Source organism: Microcebus murinus, chromosome 10 (assembly GCF_040939455.1).
Source record: "Microcebus murinus isolate Inina chromosome 10, M.murinus_Inina_mat1.0, whole genome shotgun sequence".
NCBI classification, from domain to species: Eukaryota; Metazoa; Chordata; class Mammalia; order Primates; family Cheirogaleidae; genus Microcebus; species Microcebus murinus.
In genome coordinates, this window is record NC_134113.1 from 92,818,300 (window position 1) to 92,836,688 (window position 18,389).

An 18,389-nucleotide genomic window follows, 5' to 3' on the forward strand; every position below is an offset into this window, starting at 1 on the left:
TAGTTCTGATTTGATCTTAATGAGTTCACTTCTTCTGCTGTGTTTGGGGTCGGTCTGCTCTTCTTTTTCCAGCTCTTTGAGACAATTCATTAGGTTGTCAGTTTGTACTCAACCTTTGGATATAGGCATTTATGGAAATAAACTTTCCTCTCAGGACTGCTTTAGCTGTATCCCACAGGTTTTGATAACTTGTGTCTCCTTTGTCATTTAATTCAAAGAATCTTTTGATTTCCATCTTGATTTCCTCATTTATGAAGTAATCATTCAGCATAAGGTTGTTTAGTTTCCATGATCTTATGTAGAATTGAGAGTTCTTGTTAGGATTGATTTCTACTTTTATTCCTCCGTAATCTGAAAAAAGATACATGATATAATTTCTATTTTCCTTTAATTGTTTGAGACATGCTTTGTGTCCTAGGATATGGTCAATCTTAGAGAATGTCCCATGAGCTGATGAAAAAAATGTATATTCAGTGGTTTGGGGTAGAATGTCCTGTAAATGTCAGTCAGGCCTATTTGTTCTAGAGGTCTGTTTAAGTGCACTATTTCTTTGTTGATTTTCTGTTTGGAGGATCTGTTCTGTGCTGTCAGTGGGGTCTTAAAGTCTCCGACAATTATGGTGTTGTTGTTTATCCATTTGTTTATATCAAGTACAGTTTGCTTTATGAATCTGGGTGTACCTATGTTGGGTGCATATATATTTAGAATTGTTATGTCTTCTTGTTGAACTGTACCCTTCACCATTATATAGTGACCTTCTTTGTCTTTAATTACTTTTGTTGATTTAAAAACTATGTTATCTATATCAGCACTGCCACGCCAGCTTTCTTTTGGCTTCCATTTGCTTGAAATATTGTTCTCCACCCGTTTACCGTTAGTCTAACTGCATCCTTGCAGGTTAGATGTGTTTCTGGAAGGCAGCAGATACTTGGCTTGTGTTTTTTTTATCCATTCAGCCAGCCTTTGTGTCTTGAGTGAGAGTTCAAGCCATTCATATTTATTGAGAGAACTGATAGGTGGGGAAGATTTCTGTTCATTATGTTGGGTTGAACTTTGTTGCTTTGTTTTCTCTCTTGAGCCATTGTGGCATCTGGGCTTTGATCTTTAGCTTTGAGTAGATTTACATTCTTGAGTATTTATTGTGCTGATCCATGGGTAACACTGTTTTGAGTACTTCTTGAAGGGCTGGTCTCGTCTTGGTGAATTCCCTCAGTCTTTGCTTATCTGAGAATGTCTTGATTTCTCCTTCGTATACAAAACTTAGTGTTGCAGGGAATAAGATTCTAGGCTGGGCGTTATTCTGTTTCAGAAAAGTGAAAATGGGACCCTCGTCTGTCCTTGCTTGTAAAGTTTCAGTACAGAAGTCTGGCATTATTCAGATTGGCTTTCCTTTGTATGTTACTTGCTTCTTTCATCTTACAGCTCTTAGAAGGGCCTCTTTAGTTGATATTTTGGTCATTCTGATGACTGCATGTCGTGACGTCTTCCTGTTTGCATTGAATCTCCCAGGGGTCTTTTGAGCTTCTTGTATATGTATATCTAGATATTTAGCCTGGGAATTTTTCCTCTATTATATCTTCAAATAGCTTGTCCAACCCTTGAGTGTTTTCTTTTTCCCCTTTGGGTAACCCTATAACCCTCACATTAGGTTTCTTCACATAATCCCTCATCTCTTGTAGGCTTTGCTCTTTTCTCTGGTTTCTCTGCTCTATCTCTGTGACTGATTTATTTAATTGGAAGGTGTTATCTTCAATCTCTGAGAGTCTTTCTTCTGTTTGATCTACCCTGTTCTTGAGGCTTTCCACTGTGTTTTGTAGTTCTCTGAATTGATTCTTCATTTCTAGGAGTTGGGTTAGATTTTTCTTCATTGTTTCAATTTCTTTAGTGAATTTTTGTTCCAGGTGCTGGAATCTTTTTGCATTTTCTTTTTGTTGGTTATCAAGTTTTCCTTGCAAATCGTTGAATTTTCTTACGATCCAAGATCTAAATTATTCTTCTGCCATTTTAATGTCCTGATTTTGGTTGATGTTCATTTCTAATGGTGCCAGTGTTTCTCTTTGGGAGTTTTCTTTCCATTTGAGTTTTCAATTTCCAGAGGACCTTCGCTGATTTCTTCGCATCTGGATCAGTTGTTGCTTCTTACCTTTAGGTTTTGGTTTGGGTAATGACACGCCCTGTTTAGTCTCTGAGCCAGTAGGTGTTGTTTGTGAGTGAGATTCAACTACACCCTGTATGATGAGTCAGTAGAGGCCATGAAAGTGTGTGCAGAATGTCCTCCCTGTCAGTAGGTGGCGCTTGCTGGAAGCAGCAGCATACACTGTTGTTTTTGGGTCCTGTAACCAGCTCTTGTTCCTCTAGAGAGGCTCTCTAGTCCCTCAGGTGTTGGGTGGAGTCCTACACCTTTCAGGTGTGTCCTTATTCTCCACCTCAGTGAGGGGTGGTCTGGGAGTGAGTCTGGGTGGAGCTGGGTTGGTTAAGCCTGCCCTCAAGCACAACAAATGCCGTTAGCAGGGGTGAAAGTTCTGTTCTCTGCTTCTGGGAAAAGCTGTCAGGGAGGCGATGGAATGGCCCCTCTCAGTCAGAAAGTCTGCTTGTGGGGGTGGGGCTATCTGAGACCTGCAGTCTGGAGCAGGCCTCGCTCCTTTCCACCCTCCCCAACTCCATGGCTTCTTCTGGGCCTCTGCCAGCAGGCCAGACCTCACACCACCGGGTCTCCACTGGCTGTGATGCAGCCCAGGAGGTTCTCCTTGCAGGGTCAGTGCCTGGGCTGGGCACACGGCCCCCCTTGGGAGGAGGGTTGCCCTCAAGCACTCTGTTATGCCCCTGAAGGCACACACACCTCAGTAGGCTGTTCACGAATATCCCTTCTGTGCCCCAGGCAATGTGAGACCTGGGTGCATGGGATCTGGGCCCCGGAATTCAATCCCTGACCCCACCAGGAAGAGTAGTGCAAGTCCTAATCCTCCCCCTCCAGAGCCCAAGCTGGGTTGATGTCTCTCAGCCTCAGGGTCTGCCCCATTCTGGAATCATGGGGCAAGCAGCACCTGGGAGGGCTGGCGGATAGGGAGCTCACAGTCTGAGTACCCCTCAGTCAGCTGAAGGGCCCCCAAATAGTTGGTCCCGTTCCCTGGAGATACCTCCAGCTTGTGGCTATATTGTCTCTCGGGAACCACGGATAGGGAAAGATGAAGCAATATGGCACCTGCCGAGCGGCTCCGGTCTGTGCACATGGAGTTGCCCTGAGGAAGTTGGGAACCTGGTGCTGCGTCTGCTACAGGCTTACCGCTCACTGGCTGTGGCCATCTCTGGGCTGGTGTCCACAGGTCTGTCCACCCACTAGGGGCCCCCGACCAGCAGTCTGAGATGCAAGGGAGGGGAAAGTTAACCTCCCCACCTACCCTTGCTGCTGGTATCCAAGCTTCTTGGGAGGTCTCTTCTTCCAGTTCTCCTCCACAACGTCCTCCCGTGGAGTCTCCCGTAGTCTCAGGTACTCCTGCTTCCGACCCTCATCCAATGTATGCTCATCTGCTTGCTTCTTTCTTCTAATTTCTTCTAGGAATTGTCTTTTTTGCAGAGACACTCTGTCTGGCAGTGTTTCTCATCTGCCATCTTGCTCCCTAATTCCTCTTCTTAAAAACACAACCAAAATTGATTTCTAATTTGTAGAAATTCCATTAATTTGTAGAACCAATGGGCTTCTAAACTCTAGGGCCTGATCCTCCCTTCCCCTGACTTTATGATACGTAAAAGAAGTATTGGAACTTCAGAGTCATAGATAACTTTGTATACATACAGATATTCACATGTAAATTTCTCTGGCACCATAAACATCAAGTAGTTTATTTTTAGGCCCCAAACCTATATTAATCCCAAAGGTATTAACTACCATCATATTTCCCTCTCAGTGACTCAGAGATTCTAATATGTGAGAAAAACAGAACAATATATTTTCCATAGTGTGTCTTATACCCATGGAAAAGTGAATACCTTGCTGGCAGCCATCACATCAGTCAATAAATACTTATTGAATGAACACATGATTGAATGGATAAAGTGCAATAGTTATAGTGCGGGAAAACTTCATGAAAACTAAAAGTAGCCTTTCATTAAGAAAAGATAAAGAAAACTTGTGTTAGAAATGTTAGGATGTTTTAAAATGGTTCTCTTAGGTGTAACTATGTCTGAGCAGAGTTATTAATATAAAAGGGGAGTTTATCTAGGTTGTGAAATTAAACTTTGGCACTATCACAAAGGAGTAAAGACTTTCATCATCACATCTTGAAAAAAGCATATGCCATTTTTCTGCAGCTTAGCTGGGAGTCACTTAAATCTCTTTCTCTTCTGGAGCCTCCAAGTCACAAATCCGGTGTTGAAGGAATGGGAAGAACACTCATCAGGTTCATTAACTAGCTGTTTAGTTTTTAAATATTTAGTTCTGACTTTTTTCTTCCTCTCCCGTATCACAACCACCACTGACAACTGTGCTCAAGGGTCCCACAGTTTCCCACGTACTCTGAGATAAAAGAGCAAGTAGTATTAATATTTGTCTGTGACTAACATTGAAGAAGGAGGAAGATGGGAACGGCTGGGCTGTAGGACTCAGACTACTACAGGCATCTGCATGTAGGTTTTGGATGCAACATTTGAGACAGTTAAGAGAAAAATTAGAGAGTAAAGAGGAAAGGACCAATCACAAAAGGGATGAGTTCTCTCAATTTTATGGGTCCACAGATATTCAGGGAAAGTCACATCCTCCAAAAAAAACATAAACAAAACAGAGTTTACTAAAATTGTAAAGAAAAACCTCCAATATGCATGCAACTCTACAATTTAAATTGACAAGAAACCAAAAGAAATGCTGTCTGTAGTAAAGCCATTTAGAAATATACCTATCTATTTAATACATATATATCTACATATAGATAATTGTTTTGCAGAGAAAAAGAAGGGGGAAAATCTAAGTCTAAAATACTCAGTCTTTGGGAGTGATAGAAATACAATTAAAAAGGTATCAGAGTGTAGCAGACAGTATGTAAAAACAGGAATCAGAAGTGGGTTTGAATCTGAAGACCCATTTACTAGCTGAACAAACTTGACCTTGTATGACTCTGCTTTCATATTTATAAAATAGCTGTCCTCTTTATTGTATGGAATTTTCACGATGATCCTGTGAGCTATGTGTAAAATAATAGTGAAAGTACAATACAAATCTGATAAATTAATTCCAGTCTCAAGATTGGATTGTTATTATGCTTTAACAATTAATATTTTTTTCCAGTCTATAGGATTAGATATTTTTACCAACTCAAAAATCCGTAAGCCACGGTTTTGTCAGTCGCCTTCGGTATATCCATATCTACCAATGAGAGTTGCCGCTGCAGAAGGTAAGGGTGTGGTTTATTTGTCTGCTAGAATAATAGAAAAAAAATATGCTTTATTAGGTTGGGTTGAGATTAAAAGCTATTTTTCTCAGTATTGGATCTTGCAACTGCAGCAACTTCTTGGCAAGTTATCCTCAAATAACATTTTCCTTTCAAAAATAGGATTTTAAAGTGGTTATTATTATTCTCTCTCTGGTATCAAAATTGACTACTTTTTTGTCCTAGCCTTCAATAGTCTTGCTACTTACTTCATATCCTCCTTATCTACTGTGGCTTCACTATTTAAATTAGTCAGAATAAGACCGATTATATTGCAGTAACAAACAACCCCTACATCTCAATAGCTAAAGATAACGGTTCAGTTTTTCCTCACATAAGACCTGCTTGTGGGTCTAGTAGCTCTCCAGAATGGCTCCCTGCCAAGTACTGAGTCAGGGATAACCAGTCTTCTTTCCTCTGTGACTCTACCACCTCCAATGTGCCTGGCAGGGTCACAACCATGGGGAAAAAGGAGCAGATTTACACATGACTTTTATGGCCAGTAGTGGAGAAGACTTATGCCACTTCTGCCCACATTCCTGCCCTGCCTGCAAGGGGGGCTGAGAAATGAGAAGGATCATATGGATATTAACTGTCTTTGTCATATCTTTTTAATGGAGATCAAAGTGATTTTTTTAATATTGACCAAGATAGAATAATTCAAATTTTGGCAAACATACTAGTGTATAGTCTTTTTGTGTTTCATGTATACCTGGAAATGAGGAAAAGTTGAAAAGACTCTAAGTATTCTTATCTGCTGCTATGAGGCCTAGAGAAATTTCTTTCTGCATGCTTGACTTCTACTAAAATTACTTTTTAATAAAAAATGAGGATGGCACTATAAAATATTTATTTTAAAAAAAGAATAAACACATTTTAATACAGTAGATTATTTACCTGGACAAGGAGTAAAGTTTTAGTAGAAAACAAAAGAATGAATAAGAATATTCCCTCAACAGAAAAAAATAATCTTATATAGTGAAAAAAAGAGCACTGTTTTAAGAACAAAGAGACAATTTCTCTTTACACCTCTCTCTGCTCTATGTGACTTTGAAAATTTACAGACTCACTTCACCTTTTGGAGGCTCAATTTCTTGACATCTAAAGTCAGAATGGCAACCAAACTCATTTTATTGTGAGCATATAATGAAAAAAATCTAATTATGATTTCATGTAATAGAATGCTTTGTTAAAAAAAACTGCGAAGCATTATTAATTGATTTTTATATCCTTCAATACCAAGTCACTGTCTTCTTTTCAACCTTAAGAGAAAGCATGCCCGTGAATGATCTAGAAAATGAAAGCTCAAGAGTACCATCATTATAGTCTTATTCCAAATATTCTGTAATATTCTGTATAAATTTTTCTTTTGGTATTTGTCACCTATCCACTTTTTCCTCCTCTTTTTCAGTTATGTCACATTAGTCCTGCCCCTCATTATTTCATAACTAGATTACTAAAAAATTTCTAATTTACCTTTCTTGTCTCAAGTCTCTTTATATATCTATTTGTAATTATGCATGTATATATAATTATCTTAAGAAAATTGTAAATAGTTATCTTAAGATATATATATATTTTTATATATGTGTATCTTCTTTCTGATCTCTGGAGTATGACTCTCTTTTTCTTTTTTTTCTTTGAGACAGAGTCTCACTCTGTTGCCTGGGCTAGAGTGCCATGGTGTCAGCCTAGCTCACAGCAACCTCAAACTCCTGGGCTCAAGTGATTCTTCTTTCTCAGCCTCCTGAGTAGCTGGGACTACAGGCATGCACCACCATGCCCAGCTAATTTTTTCTATATATTTTTAGTTGGCTAATTAATTTCTTTCTTTCTGGCAGAGACGGGATCTCACTCTTGCTCAAGCTGGTTTCAAACTCCTGACCTTGAGCGATCCTCCCACCTTGGCCTCCCAGAGTGCTAGGATTACAGGTGTGAGCCACCACGCCCGGCCTCACTCTTTTTTATTAAGATAACTAACTCCTGCTTTAACAGATCTTATTCATTTCTCCTAACCTTCGTGATGTTATATAATTGTATTTCCTGTTTACCCAACTGTGTTAAACACACTCCCAAAATAGACATTCTATTCTAGAGTAGTAAGTTTTTCATTATCCTTTTGAAGCATCCCTTCCCACTTCTGGGACTGTATTTATACAGCCCTTGCCCTGGAATGCCTTCCCACTCTCCTCTGCTTCCTATCCATCAATGATCATCTTAAGTTCCACTTGGGGTAAAGTCTATTCTGGCCAAACCAAAGTTGAGTTTCTTTTCTTTCTTAAGTTCCCATTGTCAATAACACATACCTTTACTGTATCATGTGGTTTACTCTTTACATCTCCACCTTTCATTCACTGTGAAAACAAACAAACAAATCATTCCTGAAATCCTCTTGCTCAGCCATTCTTCTTGTTTGGTTCTCACTGCCAAAGGAAGATATATAATCATCACTTCAGTGTCAAAGTAATATTTTATGTATTAAGTTACTCTTTATCCTTCTCCTCACCAGTTGAATAATCATCATAGAGAGAGCTATATTCATTTTCATTTATTTAAAAAATGCAGTTGCCTCTAGACTATATTTGGTTTATTTTATTTTACTGTTTTGTGGGGTACATGATAGATTTTTTGGATATAGATTGATATATTGCATAGTAGTGAAAGTTAGACTTTTTGTGTAACCCTCGCTTATTTCTTTGTGTTGGCTTTCAACTTTCTCTTGGATTTCATTGAGCTTCTCTATAACCAGTATTTTGAATTCTTTACCTGCTATTTCAAAGATTTCATTTCGATACATTACTAGAGAGTTAGTTAATCCTTTGGGGGTACTGTAAAACTCTGTTTTTACATGTTATCAAAATTATTTCTCTTGTTTCTTCTCATCTGGCTAGACTGTCTCTTCTTATTATTTTAGAATTTATTCTCAATTGGATGGTTTCTTTCCCCCTTAAGAATGTGACTATAATGTATATTGTGTATGATTGCCTGGCTTCCATTCTGTGTGCTTTCAGTGGCAAAGACTCTGTATGAGATCTTTGGTTATAAATAGCCTTTGTGTAGTGGCTTTCTCAGATGCTGGTTGTAGTAACAATGTACTAGGAGTGTGAGCAGGCTAATTGTCTCCTACAGGATCAGAATGGTGGAATTCTCAGGAAGCTTATGTCATTCTCCAGTGCTGTGTACTTTTGTTTGTTTTTCATTGCATTGCGCAGTTCAGTCTGTAGGCCAGTAGGCAGTGCCCATGGTTAAAAACTGACTGTGAGGCCGGGCGCTGTGGCTCACACCTGTAATCCTAGCTCTTGGGAGGCCGAGGCGGGCGGATTGCTCAAGGTCAGGAGTTCAAAACCAGCCTGAGCGAGACCCTGTCTCTACTATAAATAGAAAGAAATTAATTGGCCAACTGATATATATATAAAAAAATTAGCCGGGCATGGTGGCGCATGCCTGTAGTCCCAGCTACTCGGGAGGCTGAGGCTGGAGGATCGCTTGAGCCCAGGAGTTTGAGGTTGCTGTGAGCTAGGCTGACGCCACAGCACTCACTCTAGCCTGGACAACAAAGCGAGACTCTGTCTCAAAAAAAAAAAAAAAAAAAAAAACTGACTGTGGCAGAAGCAGATGGGTATATCCAATACCCCAATAGTGGGTACAAGCCCCAGCCCAAATGGGGGTGGCAGGGGGAGCTCCCAGTGAAATGCAACAAGGTCTCCATGCAGAAGAGGGAAGAGAGCTGCCCCAGCTCCACTACCAGGCCAGCAGGAATGTGATCTGCCTCCCTATCATGTCCCTGTCCAGGTGCTCAGGATATTTAGATCAGATAGATACCGCTGTCCATCTGCTGTTCCGCAGGAACACTGCTGTTCCATGTGGAGAGGGGGAGGGGTCCTACCCCTTGTGCAAGCCTGGGCCCAGAGGGCACACCTCCCATGGGGATGCAGTCACCCCTAAATGCCCTAGAATGGCTACCCACAGGCAGTACCTGTGCTGAGCTCCCATGGGAGCAGCCCCAGCTGCAGCAGTCGGGGGAGAAGAATACATCCCCCTCTCTATGTCCCTTCATGAGCACTGGGGCTGCCTGGCCATTGGTGTGGAGCTACAGTCTTTCCCCACAGAGCCCACCACAGTGCCCACATCTCTGCTGAAAGAAGCACAGTCACTCTCTGCACATGGTGGGGAACTCTATGACATGGAAAAGCTCATGCTCTGGTTTCCTTTGTCCTCAGGGGCGCTCGCTTGTTGTGAGACACTCCCCCATCTATTAGGAATGGCAATCCCTGAGGACTAGACCACTGTGGGCCCTGCTGCAGCACGGAGTCAGCCACCCTGTGTGGCTGCTGCAATATGAGCAGATGCTGGGCAGTGTCTGCAGGCAATGTGAAGACACAGGGCTGAAGGTCCCTGGGCAATACAGAGTCCCACAAAACACCGGTTATGGCACCCGCCACCATAGCTTGCACCCAGGGGGAAAGCAGGCAGCCCTGTGTGAGCTGGTATCCCAGTGTAATGCCCTCACAAAGTCCCCAAATCACAGTCCACTCCAGTACTTGTGCTCATGAGGACAGAGCAGTTTTTTTTTAAGTTCAGAAACCAGCAGTCTGCCGCAAGGGTGAGGGGAGCCGAGGACCTCTCCACCTACCCTTTCCATGTAATATTAAGGCCCTGTTCAATCTCTGCCAGCTTCTTCTTTCTTTTTCTGTGTCACAGCTTCTTCCTGAGAGCTCTCCAATAGACTCCAGCACTCTCCCCTTAGCACTCCACTTCAGCTGTGATTATCCACCTGTAACTTTGGTTCTTCTTTCTGGGGAGAATTGGTGTTCAAAGTCTCTAGTCAGCCAGCTGGGGGAAAAGAAAACTCTAAAGTCTATTTGAAGAAGCAATATTATTAGGCTTCTTATAGGACAGATAGACAATTGAACAAAATGACAAGCTCCTGTAATAAACATCCCCTGGGCAAATGACATTATTCCACTTGAGAAACAAGGCAGCTATAAGAAATCAATGAAAAAATGAGGTTCACATTGGGGCCTGTGTGTTGTCTCCCCATAGCAGGTATGGGAGCCTCACCTGGACTCGCTGGTGCTTTAGCAGTGCCTCACCCAGTGATAGCAAGAGGAGATGTTCTGGCTTTTCAAGTGAAGGAGACGGTCCGGAAGTATTTCCCTGAGACCTGGATCTGGGACTTGGTGGAACTCGAGTAAGTTGTATGTTGCCTGGAATTTAGCCTAGGAGAGGATTCGAATCCTGCTTTATCATTCTGATGTCATCCCGGGATTCCTGATCCTTTCAGATCTGCTCCACTCTTTTCTGGGAAATATTTAGGTTCACAGTTTATTTATCTCATAGCTAAATAATGCTAACTTTTTCTAATTTGATCCTTAGATAACTAAAATAATAGAAAGCAAGAAGCTACTATCCTCTTTAAATAAAAGGAAGGGAAGGGAAGAGGAGAAGGAAGGAAGGAAGGAAGGAAGGAAGGAAGGAAGGAAGGAAGGAAGGAAGGAAGGAAGGAAGGAAGGAAGGAAGGAAGGAAGGAAGGAAGGAAGGAAGGGAAGGGCTTTTAAAAGACAGCACTAGGAGCACCAAACTTTAGATCACGTTTAGCATTTACCACACTAGGTTACTGAGTTATCATGTTCTAGGATCAGCTATGGTTTGTTCTAAAAAAGAGATTTGTTCACATGCTACTTCTTCTTTCCTTCACTAGCCCAGCAGGTGGAAGCGAGTTAGCTATGAAGGTCCCTGACACCATCACAGAGTGGAAGGCCAGCGCTCTCTGCTTGTCTGGAACTGCAGGGCTTGGCCTCTCTCCTGTCGTCTCTTTTGTAGTCTTCCAGCCCTTCTTCCTAGAACTCACCCTCCCCTATTCCGTGGTGCGAGGAGAAGCCTTCACGCTCAAAGCCACTGTGTTCAACTACTTGTCCCAATGCATTCGGGTAAGGGCACTTCTCTGGAAAAGAGTGAAAACAGAAGGAAGGAACATAATCACCATGCTTTACCTAGGTCTCTAGGTAATGTAGTGAATCAGAACTGAATATGATCTATATTAATTTTGGAACAGAACAGATACTAAGAGCAAAGCTACCTGACAGCTCCAAAGTGGTAAGGTTGTATTTATCCAGTCCTCTATATCTGGGTATTCCTAAATTCACACATGATATCCACCCGATTACTTCACTTTTTCGCTCTGACTAAAGAGAACATATCGTTCTTGTGTTGGCACTAGACAAAAATCCTAAGCATTTATCCTAGTTCCTGTCAGTTTTTCAATTCCCTTATTGCAAACATCTAAACTCCAAAGCATTTGGTAGGATTTGCCCTTTTTGAAAAGCTTGCCAAAGCCTCTGGATGGGTATGCATTGCCCCTCCCAGCTTCTCCCCCCTGCCCTCTACCTGTGTTCCTTCACAAACTTGTGGCTGGTGTCAGGGCAGGTCAGTGTGCAGCTGGAGGTCTCTTCTGCTTTCCTGGCCATCCCAGTGGAGAAGAATGAAGAATCTCACTGTGTCTGTGGAAATGGAAGGAAAACCTTGTCCTGGGCTGTGACCCCAAAGTCACTGGGTGAGTGCTAATGCTCTTAACAAATTCCACTTCATGTGTTGTGATGATTTGCTTTCCACTCTGACCCCAATGCAGGCATTTGCACCTCCTTTAACACTCATCAAGAGAAAGAAAGCCATTAAATATAGTGGGAATGTTAAAAAGAAGAAACTATTCATATAGAATCACTGCTTAACTCCTTAAGAACCTTATTCCCTAGGAAAAGTGAATTTCACAGCTACTGCAGAAGCTTTGCAGTCTCAGGAATTATGTGACAATGAGTTGCCTGAAGTCCCAACACTTGGACAGAAGGATACTATAGTCAAGCCCTTACTAGTTGAGGTATGTGGGTATATGCTTTCTGAGTCTCAGAGGCCTTATTATATAATATAGCATTATCTAACATGTATGTGGCAGTGACACTTCATTCCCAAGACTATGAATGTGTCACCAACTCAATTATTCACTAACATTTTCTTTTCTACTTTGAAGTGATTCATTTTCCTTCTACGCATTCAGTAGCACTTTATTTTTTCATTGTTTTTCTGTCAATACATAGCCTGAAGGTATAGAAAAGGAGGAAACTTTCAACACACTGCTCTGTGCATCAGGTAAGTGTAAAAAATAGATTAAATTTTCATGTTTGGCCACCTGCCAGAGTATATTCCATAGTTGTGGAATATCCTTTGGGTCATACTTTCCTCTGAACAAAACAAAAACGAACAAAAAAAACCTCTTACACTCTCCCATGTGCAGAGCTAAGAACATCTGATGAAAACATTTTCCTGATGAAAATTATTTAGAATTAGGTTCAATTTTCTTAAAGGAATGAATGGAAAATACTGTTGAAGGCGTTATTATTACCATATTTTAAGAAGAAGCAGACATAGAGAAATTAAAAGACTTGCCTAAAAGCTCTTGGCTAATTATGAAGACAAAAGCTATTGATCCCAGGACAAGATTCTTTCTACTATATCTGTGTTTCCCAAATGTCTTCCTAAACTGTGTTCAAAATATTGAAATATCTATGTGGCACTAACTAGCATTATGTATTACTCAATTAATAGTTTAAATGTACTTATGTTTTCACTTAAACAAGTTATTTTAAGAGGAACTCCAGGTCACTAACATATATAGAACACCAATATTTTACTCATATTGTTAATACAATTATATAAAAATCATTAAAAACTTCAACTCTGTGCCATCTATTAATAGAATCACCTTGAGGACAGTGCTCACGCTGCAGATCTCTCTTCCCTACATGAGCATCCCTTGATAATCTCACCTAGTCACATGACTTTAATAACAACTGTGTACTAGAGGCCATAAAATTTACATCTGTGGTCCACACCCTTCTCCTGAACTCAAGTTCATGTGTTCAACTGCCTACTCATCATCTCCACTTATAGGCTTGTCGGTCTAATAGGCATCTCAAAAGGAGCATGTTCCAAACTGAACCTCTTCTGGGCCCTAGAAACCTGCTCCTCCCACAATTTTCTTCATCTCAGATGATGGAAATTCCATTCTTCGACTTGCTGGGCACAAAAATTTTGGTGTTCTCCTTTATTATGTTCTGTTACACTCCACACTCAATCATTCACAAATCTAGCCAGCTCCACCTTCAGATTATATCCAGAATCTGTCCACTTCTCACCACATCCACTACTTTAGTCCTTCTTCTCCTGTACTATCTCAATAACTTCATAACTGGTCTCCTGGTCTTCTCCCCTTAGTCCCCTACAGAAAGAGGGATCCTTTAAAGCATATGTCAGATCATGCACTTCCTTTGCCCTAACCTTTCAGGGATTTTCCATATCCCTCAAAAGCAAAGCCTAAGTCTTTAATGTCACCTGCAAACCCCCACCTACCCCATGACTTTATAGCCTACCATCTGTCCCCCACCCTCCTTTTTCCAGTTACACTGGCTCCCTTCCTCCTCTTGAAATACACTCAGGCATGCTTCAATCTCTGGAGTCTTTTTACTTTTTGTTCCTTTTTCCTGGAAGTATCTTCCCCAAGTATCTGTAAATCTTACTTCCAACTTACTTAGAGTCACTCACATATGACTTTTTATTAAGAACCACGTAATTGGGATCCTCCTCCCCACACTCTGCACTTCCTGATTTGCCTTGTTTTACTAGCTCGCTCAATAAACATTTGGCCTTTAATTTTCTCTATAGCACTTATCAATGTTCATCGTGCCAACTACCTTGCTTACTTACTTATCTTACTTCTCCCATAAAAGTGAAAGCTTCAGAAGATTGGGAATTTTGTTTTAAAAATTGCTATATCAGTGCACTTAAATCTGAACCTCATACATAGCACACACTTAATACATATTTATGGAATGAATGTGATTATTAAAAAATGCTAACAGTAGTAATTAATATAAATCATAAAGAGAAGGAAATAAGTATACTATAAGTATATGCTTACAAGAAAAGCCATAAAACTGTAGCACAAATATATATGATTAATATTACCTTCACAGAAAGATTAATCATGACTTTAATAGAAACTTGGATTCCATCAAAGAAATTATATAATGACAATGAGAAATGAAAAGTTGGATCTAGATCATATAAGGAAAAAGATTCATAACAAAAATAGAAGATTTATCTCATTTTCTCCTTTCTTACATGTGTTTGTCTTCTTTCATTAGATACTGCAGTGACTGAAAAGTTGTCACTGACTGTTCCTTCAAATGTGGTCGAAGGATCTACCAGGGCAACATATTCAGTTTTGGGTGAGTCTCTAAGCCCAAGGGAAGCAGCTACCCATCCCTATAATTCTAATGCAGAGCCTCCCTATCCATGATTAATAGAGTCCCTGACACTAGGCATAGCTAAGAGTCGCACTATGTGTTAGTTGGAAATGGGGTCAAACAGATGTTGTACTACATATCTTGATAAACTCTAAAAAGTTAGGAGACATCAGAAAAGATACATTGCTTGCCATTCAGTTTGTTTCCTGCTTTTTCCATCCTTGAGTTGTCTACTTTCTCTTCTCACCATTTTCTTTCCTTCCTATTTCTTGTTTCTTCTCCTTTTGTACATTCTTACCCTTTGCTCCATACATAATTTGGCCTTCCAGTTAGCTATCCCAATCTATTTTTCTAGTGCAATACAAGCCAGCTCTGTGATCCTTTCATTTCTCTATAACTTTCATTCCCCAGGTGATATACTAGGCTCTGTAGTAAGAAACCTTCAGAACCTTCTCCAGATGCCCTATGGTTGTGGAGAGCAGAATATGGTCCTTTTTGTCCCTAACATCTATGTTCTAAGCTATCTGAATGAGACCCGACAGCTGACAGAGACGACCAAGGCCAAAGCCATCAGCTACCTCATCAGTGGTGAGATATTACCTCAAAAAGAGAAACCCATAATTGATCTCCTAATTTTTTGGTGATCTCAAATGATCTCTTTGATTAATATGTAATAGTTGCTGTGATTTCCAATAAAATGTCTATAGAAAATTTGATGGTATCATCAAGTCTTAGGGACATTTTTGTAAAATAATAGTTACCCTATGATTCCTCAATGGCACAGAGGAAGAAACTCAATAATCCTTTAATGTCTCTGCTATTTCATAAATCTATGAAAACTTCCTCTTTAGGGTACCAAAGGCAGTTGAATTATAAGCACAGCGATGGTTCATATAGCGCCTTTGGGGATCGTGATGGTAGCAGTCAGGGAAACACTTGGTAAGACAATTATTTCCATATTCTCTCTGCAGATCCATGACACTTAAGAATTCTAGAAATAGCTACTCTCTAATATCTGGAGTTATTTCTGGAAAATTGTTATTCTTTCAAAAGCCATATGCCATATGTGTTATCCCTATTGGGCAATCTCACCATTTCATCTCTGAAAGCATGCATGCTCTGATGGTACAGCAGATACTGGCAAAATAAGGATCTCCAAAATGGAAACATAAGGCAGAGAGTGTCATTGTGTAAAATGAAAGAGAAAGAAACTTTCACACAGTGCATTAAAGAAGGAGAGGAGGAGGAGGACAGAAAGAAACTATAATGTAAAATCAAGAGAAGTCATTCAGGAAATGCAGTTTTGATGGTGGGGAGAGTTGGAGGATCCAACAAATATTTCATGGGGAAAAAAGAAATGAAAAGCATCAACTCTGGGGAACCAGTTAAGTTGAGATATTTAAAAATATAGATTCAGGGCTGGGCGCAGTGGCTCACGCCTGTAATCCTAGCAATCTGGGATGCCGAGGCGGGCGGTGGATTGTTCAAGTCAACTTGAGCAAGAGTGAGAGCCTGTCTCTACTAAAAATAGAAATAAATTAATTGGCCAACTAAAAATATATAGAAAAAATTAGCCTGGCATGGTGGCGCATGCCTGTTGTCCCAGCTACTCGGGAGGCTGAGGCAGAAGGATCGCTTGAGCCCAGGAGATTAAGGTTGCTGTGAGCTAAGCTGACGCCATGGCCCTCTAGCCCGGCAACAGAGTGAGACACTGTGTCAAAAAAATAAATAAATAAATAAATAAATTCATATGTTTGCTGGACTAGAGAACATTCAGTTCTCAAGTATAGTTTCCCCAACAATTTCCTCCACTGAATTGTGAAGTTCAATGTCTGGAGGCAGTGTACAAAGTGAGCTCTAAAAATGAGGTGGTCCTCATGTTTCCGTCTCTCTTTTGCTGGACAGGCTCACAGCATTTGTGCTCAAGTCCTTTGCTCAAGCCCAGTGGTACATCTTTGTGGAAAACTCACACATCATGAATGCCCTCACCTGGTTGTCACAGAAACAAAAGGAAAATGGTTGTTTCCAGCGCTCTGGATCACTGCTAAACAATGCCATGAAGGTGATGCCTTCTCTCATTTTGTTCTGGTCCCTGGAGTTAGTGATATGTAGGAGGGAATGATGTTTATATTGAGTCCTACAGCCCCTTTGGCATAGCTTTCAGGAAGGATGGTGGACTCTAAAGCTCCTGAAATTTAGCAATGTTAGCAGCTTTTCTAATTGAACGGAAAAATAGTATTAAAAAAAAAGTTAGGGAAGGTGATTTGGGAGAATCTCAAGTATTTTAGGGCAAAGGAGGATGAGGGAACATCAACAATATGGCAGAAGAAAAGAAACTATCTAGTGAAAATGCCAAAGGGAAAAGGAGAGTTAGCAGACTCTGGCTAATGACTGTTGGAGTGTTTGAGGCTCTCTGCCTCTGGTCCTTACAGGGCGGGGTGGACGACGAGGTGACACTCTCTGCCTACATCACCATTGCTCTGCTGGAGATGCCACTGCCTGTCACTGTATGTACAAGCACATTCCCTCTACCTCCCTCCCAATTGTAAGGAGTAAAAATAATGACACTATGAATCCCTGAAGAAAATTAATTGTGGTTTTCATGATATTTAATTTGGTATATTTCACTGGAATGTCAAAGGACCACATCATTTTGGAAGCTGCAGGGAAAACTATTCTTGGATTAGAACCGTGATGTTGCATGGGTGCATTGGGGTTTCTAATCTGCGGTTAGTTTGGGGACAGTTTATTTGCCTAGTTCTGCTATTTTAGGATTGCCTTTCATCTTCTTTGTAGCACCCAGTTGTCCAAAATGCTCTGCTCTGCCTGGAAAAAGCCTGGAGCTTCACCTCTGAGGCCCATGGAAGTCTTGTCTATACCAAGGCATTATTGGCCTACGCCTTTGCCCTAGCAGGAAACCAGGCCAAGAGAAGAGAGCTGCTTGAGTCACTAGACAGAGAGGCTGTGAAAGAAGGTAAGAACTGCTACTGCAGAATTCCCTTCTAACAATCACCAGTGATCAAAAGAAGGCAGAGTACCTCTACCGAGTTCACACCTATCATGCTACCTTAATTTTAATGACCATAAGAAATTATCATTGATCTAACACTTACAATCTCTAGGCAACCTGGAGCACTTTACCAACCCATCCATTATAGACTCTTATACAGCCACAACTTCTAATATCACACAAGTATGTAATGGTCACGAAGACTCAGGATGATCAGCTTGTACTTTATTTTCTTGGCAAATATTTGTTCAATGATGACTAACACTTTTTACTTCATTTACGTCAATTAATTAGGTGATCTCTAATTATAATCATCATTTGTGGATTAAATTTTGAAACCATTCTATGAGCTTAAAGATTCTACCCTTTTCCATTTCAAAGAGGATTCAATCCACTGGCAACGTCCTGGGAAACTTCAAGAAGCTAAGACCCTTTATCACCAACCCCGGGCTCCTTCTGCAGAAGTGGAGATGACATCTTACGTGCTCCTTGCCTATCTCACTGTCCAGCCTGCCCCATCTTCAGAGGACCTGCTCGTGGCATCACGTATTGTGAAGTGGATTACCAAGCAGCAAAACCCCTATGGGGGCTTCTCCTCCACTCAGGTCTGTGGAACAGAAACAAGTATATTAACACATATGTAGACACAACCGTATTTTA

General features: G+C 40.8%; 1 protein-coding gene across 4 annotated transcripts in view; it reads left to right on the forward strand.

Moving 5' to 3' along the window:
• LOC105861536 (pregnancy zone protein-like) overlaps window positions 1–18,389 on the forward strand; it is a 50,312-nt gene that overhangs the window by 27,644 nt on the left and 4,279 nt on the right. For 3 of the 4 annotated variants that reach the window (XM_076007679.1, XM_076007677.1, XM_012747066.2), the window contains 13 exons: window positions 5,279–5,384; window positions 10,464–10,611; window positions 11,122–11,350; window positions 11,847–11,973; window positions 12,173–12,294; window positions 12,512–12,563; window positions 14,618–14,701; window positions 15,131–15,307; window positions 15,571–15,658; window positions 16,625–16,781; window positions 17,152–17,226; window positions 17,516–17,693; window positions 18,111–18,334. In XM_076007679.1, coding sequence (XP_075863794.1) covers window positions 5,279–5,384; window positions 10,464–10,611; window positions 11,122–11,350; window positions 11,847–11,973; window positions 12,173–12,294; window positions 12,512–12,563; window positions 14,618–14,701; window positions 15,131–15,307; window positions 15,571–15,658; window positions 16,625–16,781; window positions 17,152–17,226; window positions 17,516–17,693; window positions 18,111–18,334 — 1,767 coding nt within the window. The remainder of the gene's footprint in view (window positions 1–5,278; window positions 5,385–10,463; window positions 10,612–11,121; window positions 11,351–11,846; window positions 11,974–12,172; window positions 12,295–12,511; window positions 12,564–14,617; window positions 14,702–15,130; window positions 15,308–15,570; window positions 15,659–16,624; window positions 16,782–17,151; window positions 17,227–17,515; window positions 17,694–18,110; window positions 18,335–18,389) is intronic. The other variant, XM_076007678.1, reaches the window with a different exon arrangement.